Here is a 24,642-nt window from a genome sequence, read left to right on the forward strand (position 1 = left end):
AATTTTATCTTTTAAGGTATTATTTCAAGGTTGGACTTAGAACTTTTGAATGTTCCAATAAGTTTTATAGTCATTAATATTAGTAAATTAAATAATGCTAACAAAAACCTAACCAAAATCAAATCAATACTAATGCTGACAAAAGACATTCAATTCAATACTACAAAATTGAATATCTATTTTTTGTTTGCAATAATTTAGATAAAAATGCATAAACTATTTTTATTTTTTCTTTAGCGTTTAGTCATGTAATTAATACCCACTTATTAGTCTACTTATTTTAGCATGACTTAGTACTTTTAGATTATGCTTATTTTTATTATGGCTTTTTAATTAGCAATATTCATATTACATAATTTTATTATCTTTATTGTAGAATATTTTAGGATAATGTCATGACACATCTCATATTTCGTATTATTTTCTTGAAAAATACTTTATATAGTTGTATCTTACTAGGATTAAAGAAATATTTTGAGCATAATTTATATGTTTTGTTCTATGAGGATTTTACCGGGAAAAAAAAATCCGAAAAAACTCGAGAAAATCCAAGAGTGAAAAACCCGAGTTTTATTGGTTTGGTTTAGTCTTTAAATTTAATAACCCGATACAATTGATTTGGTTTGGGAATTGTAAAATCCGATTTAACCCAACCTATGTACACCCCTAATCTAAAGATCGGATAAATTAAAAAGGAAAGATCTTTTGGGAATTACGTGCAAATAAAGGAATACTTAGAGTTGGAAAGGTACGTACAAATTTGTATGGAATAATATTTCTTTCAAACTACTGCTTTCAAAACTAATATGTACAAAAACAAATTCAATGACGCACGTTATTGTCTAAAACTAAACCTAAAATCAACTACTTAGAGGTCATGTGTTTTTTTAACCATGGGTAATACGAAGCATCAATAGTATTCTCACTTACTTTTTATGCGATTTAAACTTTAAATAAATAATAATAATAACATACCCAGTATAATCTCATATAGTAAAGTTTGGAAACGATATTTAGAAGGTTAAAAGGTCTGTTGAGCGCCTCAAGGCTATGTCATAATAGATCCGAACACTTGCCCCGGATCGACAGGTAGCTTGCTTACTCTCAGACACTAGTTAGACGTGTGTACGCACAGAGGCAGATCCATGATCTAAACCGTTTGGATTCAACTTTTAAAATTTTTAGCATCGAACCTATTATATTTTTAAAGTTATGAGTTCATATATACTATTTTTGCAATTTTAATGAATTTTTACTCTGTGTTATAGGTTTAATTGAACCCGTCGAATATATACTACTTCCGCCTCTGTATACGCAGACCTTATCCTACCTTGTAAAGGTAGAGAGACTATTTTCATTAAAAATGAAATGCTTAATTATTAGAGCGAGTCTCACTCGTCCATGTTAAGCAAGATAAAGAAAACAATCAAATAATTAATAACATAATGTGGCGTTTCATTGACTTTTTCTTACAAAACCACATGGGAATTTTGAGAAAATATAGGAGTATTTGATATCCAAAGTTGTTAAAAAACAGATTTTCTTACTGTTCTATATTTCCTACCATACTTCAAAAGCTCCCCAAAATTAGGATCTACACTTAGATCTAGAGAGCACAATCATCTGCAAAAGACTTTCTTACCATCACTTTTTATATTTGTTTTTTGGACTAAAAGTGTGTTTGTAAATAGGAGAAAAGGAATTAATTTTTAAACAAATTCGAATCTTACATCCATGCCTGTTAGAAGTGTTTTTTCCCCGAAATAAAGGTGTTTGATCAAACTTTTAAAAGGGAAAATAGAGCTTTCAATTGAAGCAAAAATAATTTTTGAGAAACAAAAAAAATTCCCCCCCCCTCCCCCCCACAACAATAACAATAACCTAGTAAAATTTCACAAATGGGGTATGGGGAGGATAGAGTATACTCAGGCTTTACCCCTACCCCAAAAAAGTTGTTTCTGATAGACCCTCGGTAAAATATATTTTTGAAAGTACTTTTGAAAAAAAATACAACTTAAAAGTACTTTTTAAAAGTTTAGCCAAATACTAATTACTGCTCAAAAATATTTTTTAAAATTAGTTAACCAAATACAAACTGTTTCTCACCTAAAATATTTTTTTAAAAAAAACCGTTTTGAAAAAAATAATTTTTAAATTAAGCTAATTTTGAAGCTTGGCCACACATACTACCAATATTAGTACAAAGTAAAACATGATAGCCAGCTGTATTTTCCTAAGTTTCTTTCAACTTCATTAATAGTACTCCCTTTTTTGTTCCCTTTTGTAATATAGCACCACCACGTGGAAATTTCCAATAAATAAATTACCATGTCTCATTTTTGGCAATTTAAATATTTTTGGTAAACATGTTTTAGTAAAGAGAAAGAGAACCCGCGTATGCTTTTCCTCGAAACCCTATTTCCACTTCATTTCCTTTCTTTTCTCCTTCCCCTATAAATTCCTTTCTTCTACCTCTTTCTCAACTCACCAATTCATTCTTTACTGCTTATGTCTCAGAGACCCAACGTTCCACACTTCGCATCTTTAGCTTTTGGTCTTCATTCCCATCTCCTGGTCTCCAGTGAGATGAGCTCTAATTCCAATTGGTCTTGAATTGATCCATTTTTTTTTGTTCTAGTGTTCAATTTCTTAATTCTTTTCTAGCTCTCTTATTTCATTCAATTGAAATACCAAAATTTTCGATTTCGATTATTGAAAGATGGGTGTTAAAGGATTTGTTGAAGGAGGTATTGCTTCTATTATTGCTGGGTGTAGTACTCACCCACTTGATTTAATTAAGGTACGGATGCAACTTCAGGGTGAAACCCCTGCTCCGGCGGCGGCTGTTCAGAATCTCCGGCCTGCACTTGCTTTTCATAGTGGTACCCACGCTACGACTCATATTCATGTTCCGGCGCCGCCACCTCCTCCCCGTGTGGGTCCTGTTGCTGTGGGTGTAAAGATCATACAGCAAGAAGGTGTTGCTGCTTTGTTCTCCGGCGTGTCGGCGACTGTTCTCCGTCAGACGCTTTATTCTACTACCCGGATGGGTTTGTACGATATGTTGAAGCAGAAATGGACCGATCCGGATACTAACAACATGCCTTTGTCGAGGAAGATCGTCGCCGGACTAATCGCCGGAGGTATCGGAGCCGCTGTCGGAAACCCGGCCGACGTTGCTATGGTCCGCATGCAAGCTGACGGCCGGCTCCCGTTAGCTCAGCGGCGCAACTACAAAAGCGTTGTTGATGCTATAACGCAAATGAGCAAGAGCGAAGGGATTACTAGCCTGTGGCGCGGCTCGTCTCTTACGGTGAACCGCGCTATGCTCGTTACAGCATCACAGCTGGCATCGTACGATCAGTTTAAAGAGACGATCTTAGAGAAGGGGCTGATGAAGGACGGGCTTGGGACCCACGTGACGGCAAGCTTCGCCGCCGGGTTCGTGGCGGCAGTGGCATCGAATCCGGTAGACGTGATTAAGACACGTGTCATGAACATGAGGGTGGAGCCCGGTATGGCCCCACCTTATAGTGGGGCCCTAGATTGTGCTATGAAAACTATCAAAGCTGAGGGACCCATGGCACTTTACAAGGGTTTCATCCCTACAATCTCAAGGCAAGGACCATTCACTATTGTGCTCTTTGTCACACTGGAACAGGTCCGGAAATTACTCAAGGATTACTGATGATGACGAAGAAAAATATTTAAAATGTTTTTATTTAATTAATGTTCTAAATTTAAAATTAGCTCCTTAAGTTTAGGAGAGAACTAATACTAAGTCTATGGTCAGATGTTGTGTTCTTACTATTATATTACTTATATATATATATAAAATCTCGTTTGGTGGAATTATTCTTGATTAAGCAACTGTTGATTGAAGGCAAGTATTGTAGTTTCTAATTTTCTGTGTTTTTTGCTTGAAGTAGAAATTTTGTTAAAAAAAGAGCACAAAATGGAATTTAATTGAGCCTAATAAGTATAGGTAAAATTATCGACAGAAAATATGGTTTTGGTTGATTTATATCATAGTTTGAAGTTATAGATGAAAATGGAAACATATACATAAGTACTTAATTAGCTAGAGATATTGAGTGTTAAAACAATTTAGAAGGGAATTATTTGCTCAAAATAGTTTGTGCGTACTATGTGCAAGGGTCATTATTCTTCAATTTAAACGGAGACAGATATATTAAGTGAATTTCTTGATATAAATATAGAATTTAAACAGAGGTGGATTTTGGGTTTTAAGTTTATGCTTTTGGACCACAAATATTTTTGCTTAATGGGTTCGAGTAAGTAAATTTCTTAATAGAACGATAGACCAAAGAGCATATTTGCATAATACGTGCTAAAAGCGTAGTACAAATCAATTGTATAAAATGTGCAAATCACATAACCAATTTTAAACATCAGAAAAAATTAATAAGGCTGTCTTTCTGATGTAATGCTTCTAGACATTTAAAAACTTAAAAATGATCCTTACTCAACATTTGGCTCCATTGGTAATATAAAAGCAATTTCTTAAACAATTAAATGGTTTATTTAATTATGAAGAACAAGTAACACCATGTTACGTAAGTGGGAACAATATATCATGCGCACCTTCAAAGGACAACAAAAACAATGTCAAAATGGCTTTTGGCCGCCAAAAAAGATTATATTAAACTCTCTTTATTTTCACACGCTTTAGAACAGCTTGACCTAAGAAATTTTGAAAAAGTCCTGGTCATACTTCTAAAAGTCAAAAAGTGTTGAACACAATTTCACTATTTATTTTAATTTTACATATAAAAAAATATCAAACATTACATAATGTTATGTCACCTGAATAATTTTTATTCGTTAGAAAAAAAAAGAGTTCCTACAAGATCGATTCAATGCATTTATTTTAATAACCAAAAGCTGTTGATCTCTGTGATAATAAAAATGAAAAGGCTATTTCTAGCTATGACTTTTATTCCTTTTTTATTAAAAAAAATACAACTTTCAGGTTTTGCAAATAGGCCATTACTATTCCTTATAATAAAAATTATAGTCAAATTATTTATGTTAGAAAAAAAGCTTGTGCATTATTGGACTAACTTGAATTTAGGAATTAAGCTATCTTTGTTAAAGTTATGCCCGTTACAGTCTCACCCCATCAAGAGTATGAGATGCATATGATCCTTTTTTTTTGTTTCCACTCGGTGTCCGGTATCCATATTAGGGTCCGACTAAATCCGGATTCGCGCCGGAAAGTCCTACATTGGGGGTAAAACGCTCCCTAACAAAGACGACTACATACCCATGGGCTCGAACTCGAGACCTCTGGTTAAGGATGAAGGAGTACTTACCACTCTACCATAACCCTTATTGGCTGTCCAAGTATTCTTTAGTAGAGGGATGCAACACGAGGACTTTCCATGGGGTCACCCATCCTAGTACTAGAGATGCATATGATCTTTAGTACTAAAATTTTTTTTTAGTAGATTTTACGTGATAGTATTTTATATTAGTCGAACCAGTAAAATTTCAAGTAAGCACATACATATACAAAAAGGAAGAAGCAAGGTACGTCTAGCTAATTAATGCGCTCACCCTAATTTTTTTATATATTAATATTGCCCTTTAATCATCCGATTTTTTTACCCAAATATCTTTTTCCTCTTTTTTATGGCTACCCAAATATTAAATCCAATTAAAGAAAGGTTCTAATTGCATAAGGTCAATAGTTGTCACCTAGTAGGTATGAGAGCGTGTGCTAGGGCTGGCATATGCATATAGGCCCTCAAGAATGTACTTTTGCAATGTGGCTTTTGTTTTAAAAGCTTTTGAAGACTTTTTTTAAAATCAAAAACTTTTTAAAGCTTTTGAAAATTCGTTTTACTTGTTTTTTAAACAAACGCCACGTAAATTCTAGGGCAAGTTAGATAGCCAATTAAAAATAATTACATTAAGCTAGATATACATTGATTATGTATAAAATGTATGTATATACTTTATATATCTATATATATATATCTATATATATATATATATATATATATATATATATATATATATATATATATATATATATATATTACCAACTAAGTTATTTATGGGAGCAGCTACACAATACAGTTAGGGAAATATTTTGCCGGCTCTTATTTTTTGGAGTGGTTGTACAATATTATTAGGGATACATTTTGCCGTTTCTTATTTTTGGGAGTAGCTCTACAATGTAGTTAGGGAAGGAATTTTTCCAACAAAGATGTAAATTAGGAAGGATAGGACGACGAAAATGAACCAAAGACTGAACCTTGATATACCCCAGAATAATTCTTTTGTTTGTTACCACAAGATGTATTGGAAGTCGCCAATCATTTGATTAGGCATAAATTTGAAATGCGTGTACTTGACGATATGAATAATTTGAAAAATAAACGTATTTGTTTTGTAGCATATCATTTATAAGATTAATTTGGATTGGCTCTGGTTCGTCTAAAAAATATGGTACATTTTACCGGCTATTATTAATTCTCATATCTATCGGGCAAGATGCCATTATTAATTCTCATATCTATCGGGCAATATGCCAATCATCTTTCCTTCTTGCCAACACAACACCATTTTTCTTTTTATAATTGAAAGTAGGGATCAAAAGACAGAGGCGAATCCAAGATTTAAACATGAGAAATTAAAAAATAGTCAGATTTACAAGTGGTCGTTCAAAAATAGCTCAGTTTCAAAAGTAATCGAAATTTAGCCATTTTTCATGTAAAGATAAATCTGAACGAAAATACTGTTCAAAATCTAAAAAAATACTCCAACATAATATGCTGGAGTTCCAATATAATATACTGGAGTTTGGAGCACCGATGTTCCAGTCTCCAGTATATTATACTCAGGGGCGTACGCAGAATTTTTTGTAAACGGTGTCGACAATTTTAAAAAGTGAATAAATAAACAAATATAACATAGATGTTATATTTAAAAAAAAGATTCAATTTATATCAATAAAATGCAATATATTATAATATTATAACTTTTCTCGACGAGTTTTTACTTTTTTGAGAATTATTCATAAAGCGTCATAGTACTATATATATAAGGCATCACACAATCTCTCATATTTAAATAAATTTCAAAGAACTTAAAATTTCTTTCATTGCGTAGATATGATTCGCCTCATTGATTCTTTCTTCCAAGTTAAATGAAATTTAGATGATAAACTTGCTTAATTTTGAAAGTTAAAAGATTTTATCTTCAAGAAAAAGAAAAGGAAAGAAAAAGATGTAGCAAAACACATATGAGAGCTCCTAAGCTTCGAACCCCTTACCTACCCCGTTCATACTTGGCTTCTTAGCCACTGGACCAAGATGCATTTCCTTTGCAATAATGTTCGTTTTATTTTATAACGGCTATTTATAATATTATAAATTTAATAAAATATATATTTAATTAGATTTTCCGGCGAAGCGGTGTTGGATGACACCGCTTGCGCAAAGGTGCATTCGCCCCTGATTATACTGGAGCCAGCAAGGTATATCGGTCCAGCATAATATGCTGGAAGTTCATACACAAGTGCACCGAACTCCAGTATATTATGCTGGATCGATCTCTGTTGCAGCAAAATAGTGGCTATTTTTCATTGACTTGGTAAACGCTGGCTATTTTTGAATGTCCAGTTCGAAAACTGGCTAAACCGTGCTATTTTTACGTTATGGGTCCAGATTCGTAATTCTATCACAGTTCATTTAATTATTGGGTTCAAAATTTATTATTTGTACATATTTAACAATTTTTTAGGCAAAAAATATGTATAAACAAAAACTTTGGGTTCAGTTGAACTCATTCCTTCTACACTATGCCAAAAGGGGAGGAAATTTCTTGAGACAAACAGTATAATTCTCTGTTGCTTGAGATGCATTGCATCTTTGGCATAATGTTATTTGTTTTTTTTATAAAGATTTGCCACAAAGATTGGTTTCATTCCTTAGAATGTGCCTATGAATATTTTTGATGAATTCTTGAACATGCACTTCTTTAGATGCTTTGATACTTCTATAATTGTAGCCCATAATTGACTACATCCACTGAATTCTTTTCTTTTTTTATTATTCTATTTTTCTAATGAAATATTCTCTTGGTTCCTATTTAATTATTACCAATAAGAAAATCAGAAAATTTAAATAAAATATATGCAATAAATCCCTCAAAATGGGAGTATGTGTTATGTGTAATATTTTCACAGAGATATGTCTCATAATTGTTTTTGACACTTCCGTCAATATCTAAATCTCATAATACAAATGTTGTTGGGGCTTTCGCGGAGCCAAAATTTAAAATTTATGATTCGGTATTTTAGTTATTTTAAGTTATTGAGTTCTAATTAATAATTTGTACATATAATTAGATGCGGAGTTTGGACCAAACTACTAGTTCGGTCGGAACCGTAAGCTCTATGCTAGCTCTGCCCCTGGTCCCACTTAGGCACGTGTTGCATCCAGTATAATGATGGTATGAGCTTATACTAATTATGATAATTCGTATAGTCAATCCCAATTTATTTGGAATTTAGACGTAATTATTGCTATTGTTACGTTAGTCTTGGCTAAGGAAAATATTTTCCACGTTTTTGTAACAACAAAAAAAAAAGGAATTATTATGAGTTTCTTGTGCAACTTTTTCAATCATGTTATGCCACATATAATGGTCGGGCGGATCTAAAAATAACTCTATTCTGTTTGCCACTAACAAGCAGTAACACCACTTATATTAATTTTATATGAGAAACTAGATTCTTAAGGACAACCTATTAAAAAATTACAGATAAAAGCATTTTTGGACGGAGAGTATTAATTTTCAAATAACGTGTTGAGTGGTAGGTTGTCTGATTTTTAATTTGTCCTATGATTCTCTGCCTGGTCAGATATGTGGGACTAAGAATGAAAAGGATTTAATTTATATATACAAACAGTAAATTTCTAGTGTATTTTAACAAGTTGTATCATGTAATAGGAGTATGTTTTATTTTTCCAAGTTATTAATCTCACTTTTTACGGCTTGTTTGGATGATTGTTACCTATTTATTATATCATATTGTTACTTTAAATATAATGTTTGTTTTGGTTGTTACTTAAATTTTATTGTATCGTTATGCAATTACGAAAAGTGTCACTTTATGGTAGTGCGGTGGCGTCGTTATCTTGTTTTTCCCTCTCATCTTGCCCTTTCCTTATTATTAAATAATCACATTTTATTCTTTACCCTATTTTTTATATAATAATTCTATTCTATATCTTATTTTTTTTCATAGTATTATTGCAAGTTTATTCTTTATATTATTGGTGCATGACATTATGGAACGACGACAAACGATATAATCTATCCAGACCTTGCATTCGTTAAATAATATAGTACAGTGCAGTACAATATAATGCGATACATTATAAAACGACACGTAATAACACTCCAAACAAGCTGGCTATCTTAATTATCATTTAATATCACATACATAAATCAAAACCTAACATAAAAATGATGTAAATCTACTAGTATTATTTTAACTTATAGCAAAATCATGCTCCTAAACCTGTTCAATCAACATGGCTTTGTGTGTTGTACCAATGGTATATATTAGAGGAATTTTCAGTTGTTTAGTGTACTGTTCCATGTTCCAGATTGGGAATGAAGAATTTTTTAGTAAAGAGTGTTTTTCCCCGTTAGTAAACCTATTCCATGCAAAACCTAATTAATTAGGCCAGTAGACTTTGATTACCGATTAATTACCAAAAAGTTTATGTAAGTCAAACATTTTAGGTTACCAGTTGGTATCTGTATAGTTTCAAGCACGTATTTAGGTTACCTTTTTACGATTGAAAGTTACTTACCTTTTTGCAAAGTAAAGGCAAACTAGATTATGATGCTTGGGTCTATACATATTACTTCTATATATTGATACAAATATACATGTTCTCAAAGATTTTTTCAAAGAGAACAATCCTTAATACAAGGGCCCTTAACTGATGCTTTTCGTTATTATTTGAGAAATATCCCAAGAGTATATAAGCTTGGAGGACTACTAATACAACTTTCTAAATGAATAAAAAATGATCAGTTGTGATCTATGGTAATTGGCAGCCATTAAGAACCAAAACATAAGAGTAGCTAACAAAATTGGTCGGGACCCTAATCCGGCTCCATTTCACAAGACGCTCTCTTCATCTCTACGCTTCCTGTGGTGCAATTCTTGATATTTTTCCGCGACAAAAAGTAGTAAGGAAATTGCTATCCAGAAGCATTTTGTATATATACTATGTACAAGTTGCTATACACTAATAAAAGTAGTTGTTGTCGTTGTCATTCACAGCGTCTTTACAAAGCATGGATCGAACATCTGCAATAGATCTAGGCGGTTCCAAGTCTTTCTCTTGAAGCGCATTGCCTAGAAATTTTTGCATTTCTGATCCAAATATGTCATCTAAACTCTGCAAGTTGAAAACAAAACCATCAAGGGAAATGTACAGAGTAAACAAACAAAGGAAGCTAATAGGCTCTTCTTTTATCTTTTTCTTTTTCAACAGGAATTTCATAGAACCTCTATTCTCCACGGAAAAGTTGGAAAAAGTAGCAAAAACAATTTACAACAGAGGGAGAGATGTGAACATTGGTTACATAGAGAAGGCAGAGATATAAAACGGTTTAGATAGGAATCATCTAATTAGCTCCTCTATAAACATTCATTCACAAATCAACAACAACAACACTAACACAATAAAATCCCACAAGTAGGATCTGGATCTGGGGAGGGTAGTGTGTACGCAGACCTTACCCCTATCCCGAGGGAGTAGAGAGGTTGTTTCCGATAGACCCTCGACTCATAATTATCATATGAACGTTTTGAGCTTTAAAGAACCAGAAGATAACCATTTCCTTATTTTCATATAACATGAAGATTCTAGATTGCAGATAATATAATTTACGGGCGGAAAAAGTAGCATGCAACGCGAACTTTCAAACTACGTGATGATTCGAGAATACAAGATAGAATTTACTAGAGGAAAAGTAGCATCAACTCACAGATACTGCAACTCGTGATGCTTTGTACCAAGATCTATTGTCTTTCTTTTCCTCCAAAAACTTTCGCACATCCTGCAATTAAACATGTGTGAGTCATTTAAAAAGTGCGCGAGATTAGGGAAGAGTTATTGCATAAGCCATTGTTAGCTGTTTCAAAAATGCTATTTACTAACCTGCCCCATCCGATCCCAGAAGCCTCGGCAAATAATTATGAAAACTTGTGTCTCAAATACCATATGAAGTTGCTCTATTGTATTTTCCAGCATATCCTTCAGCGGCTGAATCCTAACTCGTAGATCCGATTCCTGTGTACCTTCCTTAGCATCTTGGATTATCTTCTTCAGTTTGGTGGGACTCTGCAATCTTGTCTGTATATAAAAACAGCTTATTCTGATGCCTCTCGATAGATATCTTTAACTCTAGAATTACAGGAAACCGCTATTGATTGAATCATCACAACTCTTGCAAACAACAAAGAAGAATTTTAAAGAAAAACTGAATAGCACAAGGCTGTAATGCATTCTAATAGGATACCTACATTTTCGACAAGTTTATCCATAACTGCTTGCATATAACCTCTGAATTTGGTTCTCAACATAACTGTAATTTCACTGATACGCTCTCCTGGGGTGACATGTCCACCATCTGGCAGGCAAGAACCCCATGACTTGAATTGCAGTTCTATCTGCGGCCGTAGAACATCCAGCATTCTCTTCATGGAATTCAAAAGAATTCCCAGCTGAAAAATAACTCAGACCATTGTTTTCTTGGAAGTAGAAAACAGAAAATAAAGGATTCGTACACTTACAAGGCTATTGCACAAATACCACGGAGCTCACCTCTTTGCAGACTGCATAGGGACATACTGTGCCTTTTGTAATTTTTTGGACATACTTGAGACCTAATTTAATGGGCATTACATTCTCCTTTAATGGAGATAAAACATCTGCATAGTGCTTATCCAAGGTTTCAATAACCGCCTTTTCCACATCTGATATAGCCTTTTGAAAAGACGTGGAAATTTAAGTGTCGTTAGTCACTGTAAAAAGTCGTGAAAAACAGACAAAACTAATTGAACTTTAGTGAGTAATAAGAGATTTCACATATATAACCTTGCTTTCTAGAAGTCTATCCCTAATCTAAGAATCAGATATAACATTTCTAAAGTCTTCTAACGCCAAATGCTCCACACCACTTAAGTTAAAAAGCAGTCAAGTGCACAAAGGAGTTGAAGATGAAGAATTTGAAGAGCAAAGTTTATACATACAGTTTCCAACGAGAAAAGGTATTCAGGCCAGCGTCTTATGACAGCATCATATTCAGCTAATGTCTCCTTTATTCGTTCATAGATATCATCAACAAAAGGAGTTGTCGAATGCCGTGCATCTACACAGGGCCACTTTATCTGCAGATAATACAACTATAGTCAGGTACAGAATTCTAAGAAAGCAGTTCAGATCTCTCTCTCGTTAAGCACATTTAAAAGTTCTTATACAGTCGAGGCATTTAAGCCCCTCATTTGCCTTAGAATACAAAGTATTTAGTAACCTTATCACAACAAAACACAGATTATTTAGTATAGGAAGGAAATGGACCCGTGTAAAGTAGAACGGAGACCGGATTCATGCATCTGAACCAACTAGTTTGTAACTGAGAAGAAGTTTATCAACTGATTGCACAATTTAGCCACTGGAACTTGGAAGTCGGATATTTAATGTACTGATAGCATTCTCCTTGATGAAGCAATGCACAAAATGTCGGATCGAAGATGTAAAATGTAGGAACAAAAACCACTAGAAATTGAAAGACACAAGACGAACTACCCCTGATATACATCTCTGTCCCATATGCATACAAAAGTCACAGTACATATATTATGTGCATTAGCCAAGTCACTTGAACGTATTGTCGACAAATCGCAACAATGTGGGGATTGACATACCTTGTCAGGTTTACAGAATTCGAGCAAAGCAAGACGCTTCTCTTTGATCCAGAGGGTAATATATGGATGGAACAACTCTTTTGCATCAACTCCACCTTTGACAGGACTGTGAAAGTGTTTTCACCTCTGTTAAGATCATACACACAGGACGAGCAGTAAAAATTGAACTAACGAACATGCATTACCTGATGTTCCAGGCACTAAAATCCTTCTGAAGATCAGCTGTCGCGACAATGAGTTCAGCTACAGGAGACGAGGGACCAGTGGGAGGACATGCAACAAGGAATGCACGCAATCTGCTACATAGCTCCGTGGAGTATATAGCTGAAGAAAGATTTGGGAGGTCTAGGAAACTACACAAGATTACCCAGAAATAGCTATGAGTAATGGCATTCCATATAGTAATTGCCTAATAACAAATCTACATGCTATCAGGTCTTTCCACTGTCTTTATTTAATGTCTTCCTCTTTTATTTTCTTCGCAGCAAAGAGAGATGATTACTCATGTCCAGATTAGACCAACATCCAGAGTTTTAAAAAAAAATTATGAGAGACTTACATAAGAACTAACAAAATACACTAATATTTCTAAACAATTCTATACTAACAAGACCAGGTCAAATTTTATCCATAAGAACAAACGAACAGATCATGAAGAAGGTGAGTGAGATAATAATTTATTTCCTCATACGGACCACAAAGCGCAAAGTGTCTAATTTCCTAAGCAAGCTCCACAAAATATATGCAACAAAATGGTTCGCACCTTTAATTACCATGCTTGAATGAAGGCATTGAGCATGCAACTTGGAGTAAACCAGTCAGTAAGTTGGTGTTAATTGATGCAAATCAAAAGATATGCATATTCAATCATGATTAGAACCAATAAAGCTGAACCAATATGAATAAACTGTGATTCAGACGAGTTTAAATGAAGCGGCATGGATAGCGTGAATTCATACAGACGACCCCAACTAGCTTGTGGTTGAGGCTTAGTAGTAGTAGTTGTAGTTGTTATATAAGTAGACTGTGTTGTATTTACATGGTTCAGTCACTCAATTATCCAAATTAGTAAGAAAAAGGAACAATAGATTGATCCATCAAAATCGGTATCACAGGCAAAATGACCAGCGAACTTCAAATAACCAGTATTGACCATCTAAATTTCCAGCTTTATAGCTGAATGACAAAGGACCACACTCCAATGAGGAAAGGGGGGTAAAGTACCTTGGAAGTATATTCTGATTATGGATCTCCATGTCAGTACGAACTTCACGTCTGATATTCAAACAAAGTGATACCATCTTATGGTAAGCGGTGGAGCGAGCCACAGGATCCATCAATATGTTATCATTGTTGTTGGAGACAAATTCATCTGTTTCTCCCAAGTGTCTTCTGGATCGTTTCTTCGCGGCAATCTACACAAAAATTGATGTGCAAAAGTGAGGAAGCTTCTCCAGAAAAAAAGGTAGGTTTCACATCTTCCGCTCCCTTTAAAAGAAAATAAGTAGGAAGAAAGTTTCCAGAACCTGAAAATTTTTGCATAGCTTCAACTGCGCCTCTGGAGAAAGTATATCATTAAGAAGCCTATACAGCTTCAAAGCAGGAGACAGTGCGGGAGCTGCAACTCCAGTAGCAGGTCTGAACACATCCGCCATCCCTGATGGTAATGATTCGTCTAAAGACTTGTAGTTCTCAAAAACTAGTGCAACGATCAGCTCGATCTTTTCGGAAACTTCTCCTAAAATTCGATTCTGGGTCATGATAAAAGGCCAGACAAAGTATTGCAGTGAATACAAACACGTTTCATTATCCTGGACAAACTGAGAAGTAATAAAATAACACTAGATTCGGGAACACAAACTTGCATGTGCATATCATGTTGAAAAAACTTACCTATGCATATCATGTTAAAAGAAATATGAATTTGGAAGATAAAACTGAAATATAGGACAGAATTCATAGAAAGTGGACATTTTTAACACTTTTTTCATATGAATAAAAATTGTTTAAGATATCCAAAAAAAATAAACAGAACTACCTATACAATGTAGTAACATTTTTAACAATTTCCTTTTTCTTGTCAGAAAGGTAGTTAGAGAGGTATTTAGGGTGGGCGATAAAGCATGTGATAGGCTTCATTAAGCAATTGCTTCACTCTCCCTTAACTATTAGAATAGATAGAGTTCGTAAGAAGGATCACAGAAACTTATGTTTGGAGCAGCCGAACCCATAAAGTAACTACGATACGAGATATCCATCCTAGTCACTATGGACGTATTTGCCCAATTGACAATTGCAAATTACCCCATATTTTGTGAAATCACAGTCTCTTATTACAGCTTAATTAAACAAGGGAGAATTACACAAAAATACAGTTCACCTATATACATTGCAGCAGAATAACCCAGTTACAACTTTGCAAATCTGTAGCCCATTAACAATAGGCCAAAGTTTCAAAAATAAGCGTTTCTTCTTCTTTTTTTATTCTGCAGATCTTCAAGCACGAAAATTCGGTAATTTTTTATTCTTCTTCCCCAAGTTTGTATATATTCCTATTCCAGCTACAAAAAAATGCAAATTCATATATAATGCAACTTGAAAACCTTAAATTTTCTTCTTTTCCAAGTTCCAAATAGCATAAATAAAAAATAAAAATTGAAAAAATTATTGCACGTTCATGATTTTGCAAATAAATTAACAAGAAAAGTCGATTTATACATAGATTGAACATATAAAATTTTAATTTTAGATTTAACTGCACATGTGCATTACATGTATAATGATGTATATCTTTGTATAAACTTATATATACAATCTCTAATAATGTATATCAGAAAAATAACACAAAGAAGAAAAGAAGAAAGGGTCAAACATCCATGGATGCCTATTATACACGTACAATGTATATACACACTTATACATTAAAAATATATCTAATTTATACAACATTGTACGCATATATACACAATTATACATATTTATACAATATTGTATAAGTGTGTATAAACACAACCTATAACAAATTTACACCAGAAAACACCTTCTGTCCATCACCACATTACAGTTTTCGATGGTTGCTGGTGTTGAATTTTTCCGGCGAGATTTTGGCATTCAAATCTGGGCTTCACCAGTAGCAAAGGATGAAACAAAAACTAAGAGAAATAAGAAAATATGAGACGAGGTCGCCGGAGATGCTCTTTTAGGCAAGATCTGATAGTTTTAGGCCAGATCTGATAGTTTTTGGACTGATATGCCAAATTTTATTGTGGTTCCTTAACCTCCTTTTGTCAATTAACACAAAAATCGAAATCTAATTGACATAGAATGCGAGGATTATCACGAGTGTGTACAAAAATTCTGTAATTTTTAGGGAGAATGAAGAGAGGCGAGTGAAGAGAGATTGAGTATTTTGGGAAAGAAGAAAGAAGAAAAGAAAAAAACCCTAGTAGTTTGTCTTTAATAATGGGCTAAAGACTGAAAGGCTTCTTTCAAATTATATACAACCTGGGCCAAACCGGGTAAAGACTTCAAATCTGTCTGACCACTCAAACTATGTTTTATCATTTACATTCGGTTTTTACTGTCACCAAACATGACGTTTTTTATTTTCTCGAGATAAGCTGTAATTGCCTCCAAAAAATTATATGGCTAGGGAAAAAAGTCTTTCATCTTTTTCCATATATATGGTAATCCCCACTCTCTTGAGTCGAGGGTCTATCGGAAACAGCCTCTCTACCTCTCCAAGTAGGGGTAAGGTCTGCGTACACACTACCCTCCCCAGACCCCACTTGTAGGATTATACTGGATATGTTGTTGTTGTTGTTGTTATGGTAATCCCCACTCTGCCAACGGCCCCCTCCCCGGGAGCCCAACAGTAGCTCTTACCACTAAGCTATCTATTCCTGCTAATAACTATATGGAATAAGTCAATTAACTAAAGGGAAAAAAAGTCAAAAGCGAATAATTCAAACCAAAATCCTCTTACCTCTTGATGACTTAGGGTATTCTTAGCTCTGCCTTTAGAGACCACAGGCAGTAGCAAATCATATACCAAGTTCAGACAGTCCGCTGTAGGCGTTGCAACATCCATGACATAAGAAAGATATCTAACACACAAATTGGAATTTTAGCAGAATTCCCATGTGGTTCATTTATCAAATCTCTGAGTGATACTAAGTATAAAAGATTTGCCAAAATAATCTCCCATACCTTAGCCTAGTGTATGCATCTGAGACTCCATAGTATGATGCAAATTCAGTTACCAACCATCTCCAAGCACCATGAAGCAACAAATTTCTCTGCTGAAACTGTTGAACTTTCATTGCTGCTTCCAGAACACAATCATATGCAACGGTTTCTGCGACAGGACCACCCTAGCAGAAAAATAAGCAACAAATAAACTTCAAGAAACCTAATTTCTGGTCATCCATCATACCACATAATCATGAACACACAGAAAAATCTATGAATAAACAAATATATACCGTGTTTAGTTTAGGCAGAATATACTAAGAAAATATGTTGCATTGTCAGTGTTATAAAATTATCATAGCAAAAAACTGGAAATATGTTTCTCTTTCTTCAGAAGATGATCTAATTATCAAAATGTTCAATTATTTGGCACTACTTACATGGAGAACATAACAATAAACCATTTGTTAAAGCTAATTCCGAATAACAATAATTTGACATTCACCAAATAAACATGTGTATAATGACCACACATATGGTTATGAAGCAACTTGGCGATGGCATATAATATGAATCTAGAACTCGTTGAGAAAAGCTATGATACTTGAGCTTTCACAAGTAAAAGTTTGTGTTTGTCAATTCAGAAAAAGGTAGGTGGACGAGTACCAATGGTTTGCTTCTGGAAGTCTTTTACAGCCAAATAATACAGATAAATAAGATTTTTGCAGGATTGTTGATACCTTAGTGTGGCTATTTTCATCAGGACTAGTAGAATAATTTATGTATAGTTGTACTCTTCCAACAAGTTCATGCTCTGGTTCATGATATATGGACCACCAACGCAGTTTGTCGCCCTGCATTATCGCAATCAAAATTAAATTTTCCTCCAAATAAGTTAAACCTCAATAACAGAAATAATTACAGATGAGATTCAGAAAGTATACCGGATCATCAGCGATATCAGCAACCTGAGCTACTGCACGGCCACAGTAGTTTCCCTTTGAGTCATGTACTTCAACAATTAAGTCATCCCCAAGCCCCTCCGGTAAGCTGAATTGTATTATAGATAATATAAACCCTCAATGTCGAGAAGATGAAAAACATGTACTAGTAATTAAACTTTGAGCAAACAAGTCCACATACAATAGATGTGTTTCAGCGGATCCAGCTTGCATTTTTACTGTGTCCTCTTCAGGTAAGCTTTTCAATCTCAACGAACAAAAGTATGTCTCTGCATCAAGACAAAAAATCAAATTCAGTAGCATTGTCTAGAAAGAACCCAGCAATATCCTGCTTTGCAGCAATCCACACTTATCATATTATGTTATTGAAGCTCAGGCACAAAGTTTTAAATATCAAAAACCTCTGAAGTCCTAAGAAGAAAGATGCGACAGAACTATGGTACATTATTCCTCAAATTTTCCAATTCCAAATCCTATGCAAAATTGGCTGTCAACTACCCAATAGTTCCATAGTAATTGGACAATAATAAGTGCTTTCCACCTTAACAGTCACCAAGGACAATTGAATAGAAGAAAAGGGGAACAAAGTTGCTAATAATCACAACTCCAAGAACTCAGCTAAGAGTTGCATACCTGGAACTACTTCATATGATGTTGAACTGCTTCGTAAAGTAGTTACACCAAGTTTCAAAATCTCAGAAACGTCTTTTACATAACGAGTACCGGCATGAAGGTATGCCAAGCTTTGACGCGATAAAGAACCATTTGGAGGAATCCTTGGAGCCACACGTACTTTTCGTATGGCTCCCCACTCAGAACTGAGAGTTGATTTCACATTGGACAACTGAGCACGTATAGCCTCCAGTTTTACCTTCGGTGGTTTCAAAGTGGAAAAGCTGCAGCCCGTGGGTGGGTCCAATGCCATTTTCACTTTACGCACTACAAGAGAATCATACAGTTCAGTTTGACAACTGATTGGTCTAAGCAAGAAGCCATCAAAACTTTAACATGAAACCTCTAAAGCACCTTGTACTTTCAGCTTGCCAAAAGTTTTCTTTGGCTTCATCGAGGCTCCCTCACCGACAAGTTCCAAGGACTTTTTCTTCAATAGCTCTTCCTCCGATTGTAACAATCCTTGCCTTACGCTGAAATATTTGCAACATAAGGTCAAGAATTACAAATAAATAAATGCACGGGATGAACCGACATGCTATTACAATTTGCAAAAACATTACAAATCAAACATTGTACACTGTATAGATTCAGTATGCAGCACCAACGACCAAATCATTATTAAAATAAAAGTGCAACTCAAACTTTCTGCTATAAGTTGACAATTAATTGGAAACAGAAATAGAGCAAAAGTGTTGGAACGAAACGCACCCAAAACCATCTCGCAACAAGGCACATTCATTTTCCAAGAAAGCTGGAGCCTCGTGGCAACCCTTTGCCCATGAGTGAAGGCATAGTCGAACACATGCCTCATAAGCAACGAAAGCTTGCCAACTACCTCGTACACTATATCCAACTCAAATTACAAAAGAAGATGATAAATACATCAAATACTCCTAGCAGAAACTTTATGATAGAAAAATTTTAGACCACTCGGAGTGAAATACCTTGCATGATATGTTGGAAAGACGGCAGATGAAGAATTAGAAGGCACACCACCAACCCTGAGAATGACAACAAGGTTGTCACTTTATGCATTCAAATTCCTCGAGGATTATTCAGAAAAAAAAAAAAAAAAAAAACATGTCATGGTTCATACCTTCCGGACGGATCAGACTGTCCATCTTTTGCAGCACCTGCCGATGCAGCTTTATATGCTTTAGCTTCATCCATAGCTACAGAACAACCTGATATTTCTGGGAAGGAGATATCATCTGCCACAAAAGTTTTACGTTGCTCAGCAACTTGATCACGCTGTTGTAGTGAAACACCTAATGGCGGTGCACTGGGAATATCCCCATTGGACAACTTCAGGCTCTGCTTCAGCATAGAACAGAATTAGTAGACAGAATAAGAGTAACATATTCGCATATGAAAGGTTACTACAAAAGGAACAGAGTACTTGATCCTCATTGTAACAGTTACACAGATACGTAGTTATGTAGACACATATGATCGTAGTTTATAGCCAAACAACGAACCAATCAGAGACTTATACTTCTGGTCCACCTTCTCGCAAATGGTTTTAAAGGTTTAAACTTTCAGTCCACCTTCTTGGGAAACTTATGCCAAATGGAAACCCAAGATACTTGGTATAATAAGTAGCGGCAATCAGCACCCTACTCATGCAGAGAAATAAGTTTAGAGAAAAATGGGATTCCTCTGATTAACAATCCCAAAACAAACTTGTTAGATGTTATCTCCACTTTCCTGGTAACTTTAGAGTCTCATTAATAGCCATCCAATGCAGAGGCGGAGCCAGGATTTCAAGCTTATGGGTTCAGGACTCTAATCCTTTTAAGTTACTGGATTCTACATTAATAGTTTGTATATATTCCATGAATTTTTTAAGATAAATACAGGATTTGAATCAAGTAGTCGGCACTCTGGCTCCGCCATGGGTCCTCATAAGAGACTATAACTATTGTATCTCACGAGAAGCAGAAGCATAAACAAGCCAAACATAAATTTTGCCTCAAATTAAGTCTTATTCATTCACAATGATACCAGGTTGAGTATTAAAGTAATCTCCAAGAAGATTTCAAAGTGGCTTCAGTTCTTTATCTCACTCAACAAGTAGAAAACTATCCCAAGCTTCCACTCACTAGTCCTGCATTGTTTACCAAGAGGCAAAAGTAGAACTGCAAACCTGTCTCGAAAATGGCACCGAAGCTGTAGTTTTAGAACTTGCAACAGAATTTGATGGTTTTTTAACTCCATAACCAGGCTGCACACTCTCAAAATTGTTCTTCTTTAGAATACCAACATTGTGAAACTTATCATCTTGAGGTGAAGTTTCAACTGAGTAATGTCCACCATAAACCTCACCGTCCGAATCAGAACCAGTATCCATATCAGACCCCCACCCATTTTCATTACCAGAAGGAAAAAGCCCAGCTTGAAACTTAGAACCACATAGTATTCCAAAGCCCAATCCATCATTTTTTCGGCCAAGAATAGAATCAGATGGCATCCTCTGAGTATACATTGTAAAGTAATCTGTTCTTCACACTATCTCCTACCTAATTCCAAATCAAGGGGTATTCAATTTATCACAAAAACTCAAACACAACAAGCACAAAACAGATAAAAATACAATCTTTTTTCTATTCTCACAAATAACATATGACATTAATCACCCAGAGCTAGTTAAAAGCATTGTTGCAACAAAACAAGTAAAAAAACAAATAAAAATACAATCTTTTTTCAGTTCTCACAAATAATAGACAGTTTTAACATTGTGATTAGGGATTTTCCACTAAATAAACCATGAAAATACCACAGAAAAATACATAAACAATGAGAGGAATGAAAATGGTTAACAGCAAAAATCAAAAAAAAAAGTAAGCAGAACTTACAAAGAGCAAAGAAAGCCCAGTTCTTTAATGAGAAAAATTGAGCAAATCACAGTTCTAAAGATTCTCTTTTTAATTCACACCCAATTTCTCAATTGTCCCAATTTTCCGATCTTTCCTAAGAAATCAAGATTTTTAGTGTAATAAGCAAAGTTAAGTTGCCATAAATAACCAGGAACTGGAAATAAAGCAAACTATAAAAAATTTGACTAAAAAGGCAAAGAAAAAGACAGAAGAAAATAAATAAATAAGCAAAAGAATTGAACTTTTTCTCTTTATGTGCATGTATATGACAGATTGTAATGCACTTTGGACTGAGGTGTGAAAATGACAGCAAGTTAGAAGGAAAACCCTCTTTCTCACTCTCGAGCATAAAACATTTAATGGTGTTTTCCTTTTTGTTTTTTCACTTTTTCATAAATAAATAAATAAAAAGAGGTTGGAGGGAGAAAATGGAAATAAGTGAAAATTATGAGAGAAAAAGATTTCAAAAAGAGATTAGTTTATGCAAAAATATATATATAATTGAGTAATTTAAAGAGTAATTATTACATGTAATATGTATTTTGTTTAATAAAAATAAACAAAAGGTTAAATTTCTTATATTGTTTGAACATATAACTTAAATTCCTTTAGAAATTTCTCATGAGTATTGAGAACAATGTTAAGACTATTATTAATCCTCGGCATGTACTTAAGGCCGCTGAAATTATATTTTTTTATATTTTAACATCTCTTAATCATAATATTAATTCTGTCTGTTCGACTCAAAAAAATTCTGTTATATAGGTTATGTCATCCATTTGAAACTTTGAGGTCTTGTACATTGCTATGGTGTACTTATTATAGTAGATTACTCGTTGTTTATTTTATATTGAATAAAAATTATATCTTATTTTCTTTTAAATAACTTGATTATATAAGTGTTTTGCCGTTTACTAGTAATTATGTAAAATGAAAAAAGAAGAAAAAAAGGCAGAGATTGACGGAGAAAAAGGAAGAATAAAAATGAAAAAGAGGTTGACGGAGACGTAACGAAAGTAACGTGAGTATGACGTGGCAAGGGCATGTTTGCCTTGTAATAACGGTCGGTCGTTTAATGGCGCGTTTTTGCCGCGGGGGAAGCGGTGTTGGTTACAGTTGGGTGCACCGAGTTTCTGTGCTACCTTTTTTTTTTAAAAAAAAAATTGTATTGTTTTGCTATTTTATTTGTTTGGAGGAAATTATTTTCTATTTTCAAGTTGACTGATAGGTGAGAGAATGTATGAAAGGGACAATCTAATATTTAGATCATTCGGTGCTTTATCTTATTGACTAAGAAAGGTTTCAGAAAAAAGAAAATATTATTATTAAATGTTTTGTGATTTGGAAAGATCTAAAAATAGATTCCTTTGAGTATTAAAATGTGTCTTTTTGCACTAATGTTTTTCCTTTTTACTTGCATCCCTTAACTTTTTGGTCTGAATCTCAAAAATAAATAATGGATTATTGTCTACTTATTCTAGAAATTTTTTGGTCGAATTAAGGTTGCTATCATAATATTTTCTCTCGTTATATATGCGAAAAAGAATAATGGACTCATTTTTAATTAAACACTTTCTACTCCTTTGACCCTTTACGTTTGTCATTTAAAGTTGAAATCATTTAATTATAACTATAATGACTATTTGATTAAGTTTTTTTCTTTAGTTATTGACTATATGTTTTCTTGAAATATATTGAAAAAAACAATTTATGCTTTTCTGAGTTTATAAAAAGTCATTTGTTTTTAGGTGAACTGATCAATAAAATGGATTAAGACTTGTATTCAAGGCCGTCAAAAGCTTCAATGAACATTAAGATGCAAAGAATAGAGCTACTAAATGCTAAGTTTTAAGGAAGTTAATTACATTGTCATATTTAGTTTGGGATTTAATGAGTCAATTCAGAACTTATCAAATACTGGTGACCCATTGTGATTTGACTTAGTAGTGCATACAAAGGAGAAAATAGCATGGGCTAGCCAGTTTTCGGACTAGTAATTGAAAAATAGTTAATATTTGCAAAGTTATTGAAAAATAGCCTCTATTTTGCTTCAACACGGAAAGTTTCAGCATAATATACTGGAGATTGGTGCACATGTGTATGAACTTCCAGCATATTATGCTAGACTCCAACACACGGAAAGTTCCAGCATAATATATTGGAGATTGATGCACCTGTGTATGAACTTTTCAGCATATTATGTTGGAACTTCTAACACACCGGAAGTTCCAGCATAATATAGTGGAGATTGGAACACTTGTGTATGGACTTCCAACATATTATGCTGGACCGGTATATTATACTGGAACTCCAGTATATAATGCTGGAACTCCAGTATATCATGCTAAAATATTTTCCGAATTTTGAATAGTATTTTCGTTCAAATTTATCTTTATATGAAAAATGACTAAATTTCAATTATTTTTAAAATTATGGCTATTTTTCAATTATCACTTGTAAATCTTACTATTTTTTAATTTCACCATATAAAAGTGCACACTACACTATCGGTCCCGGTTTTCACGTTAGATTGTGTACTCTTCTTCTTTTTTCCTTTCTATTTCTTATCTTTATAAGGTGATATTCGGTAAGTTTATACACGTCATGATTATTTTATCAGGTATTTGTTATCTCCTGTTATCATAAGTTCCGGATAACTCTACCACGCCAAATTAAGAAATAAGAGATCTTTAAGGGGCGAAAAGACACTTTAAAGAAAAGTTATTTATAAATAAAATAAAAATAAAAATACATGTCGTTGTTTCACAAATATATATATATATATATATATATATATATATATATATATATATATATATATATATATATATATATATATATATATATATATTTGCAACAAATAATAAAACCACTTTCAACGCGACTCTTTTTATTTTATTATTTTGAATTTTTCAGAAACCTCGAGATTCTTTTTTTGAAAAAATCTGGT

General features: G+C 33.9%; 2 protein-coding genes across 3 annotated transcripts; one reads left to right on the forward strand and one right to left on the reverse strand.

The window, feature by feature from the left end:
- The first annotated feature begins 2,386 nt into the window (after positions 1-2,386).
- LOC107811785 (mitochondrial uncoupling protein 5-like) lies at positions 2,387-3,852 on the forward strand. The gene has a single exon (XM_016636777.2). The coding sequence runs from the start codon at positions 2,720-2,722 to the stop codon at positions 3,686-3,688; it is 969 nt and encodes a 322-aa protein (XP_016492263.1). The 5' UTR covers positions 2,387-2,719; the 3' UTR covers positions 3,689-3,852.
- Positions 3,853-9,973: 6,121 nt separating this feature from the next.
- LOC107811792 (uncharacterized) lies at positions 9,974-21,930 on the reverse strand. Of its 2 annotated transcripts, XM_016636790.2 has the most exons (22): positions 21,672-21,887; positions 20,963-21,335; positions 19,913-20,130; positions 19,761-19,817; positions 19,525-19,659; positions 19,168-19,286; positions 18,775-19,080; positions 18,323-18,410; positions 18,124-18,229; positions 17,920-18,033; positions 17,198-17,361; positions 16,974-17,094; positions 14,515-14,739; positions 14,213-14,403; positions 13,174-13,341; positions 12,989-13,094; positions 12,314-12,451; positions 11,886-12,047; positions 11,585-11,785; positions 11,220-11,414; positions 11,047-11,118; positions 9,974-10,454 (listed from the first exon to the last, which is right to left on the reverse strand). In XM_016636790.2, the coding sequence occupies exons 2-22, from the start codon at positions 21,299-21,301 to the stop codon at positions 10,302-10,304; spliced, it is 3,378 nt and encodes a 1,125-aa protein (XP_016492276.1). In that variant the 5' UTR covers positions 21,302-21,335; positions 21,672-21,887; the 3' UTR covers positions 9,974-10,301. The 2 variants fall into 2 exon arrangements, with proteins under 2 accessions (XP_016492276.1, XP_075080839.1); XM_075224738.1 differs by lacking the exon at positions 20,963-21,335 and having other exon boundaries at positions 21,672-21,930.
- Between the last annotated feature and the right edge of the window lie 2,712 nt (positions 21,931-24,642).

The sequence above is a fragment of the Nicotiana tabacum genome, chromosome 11, assembly GCF_000715075.1.
Source record: "Nicotiana tabacum cultivar K326 chromosome 11, ASM71507v2, whole genome shotgun sequence".
Lineage (NCBI taxonomy): Eukaryota > Viridiplantae > Streptophyta > Magnoliopsida > Solanales > Solanaceae > Nicotiana > Nicotiana tabacum.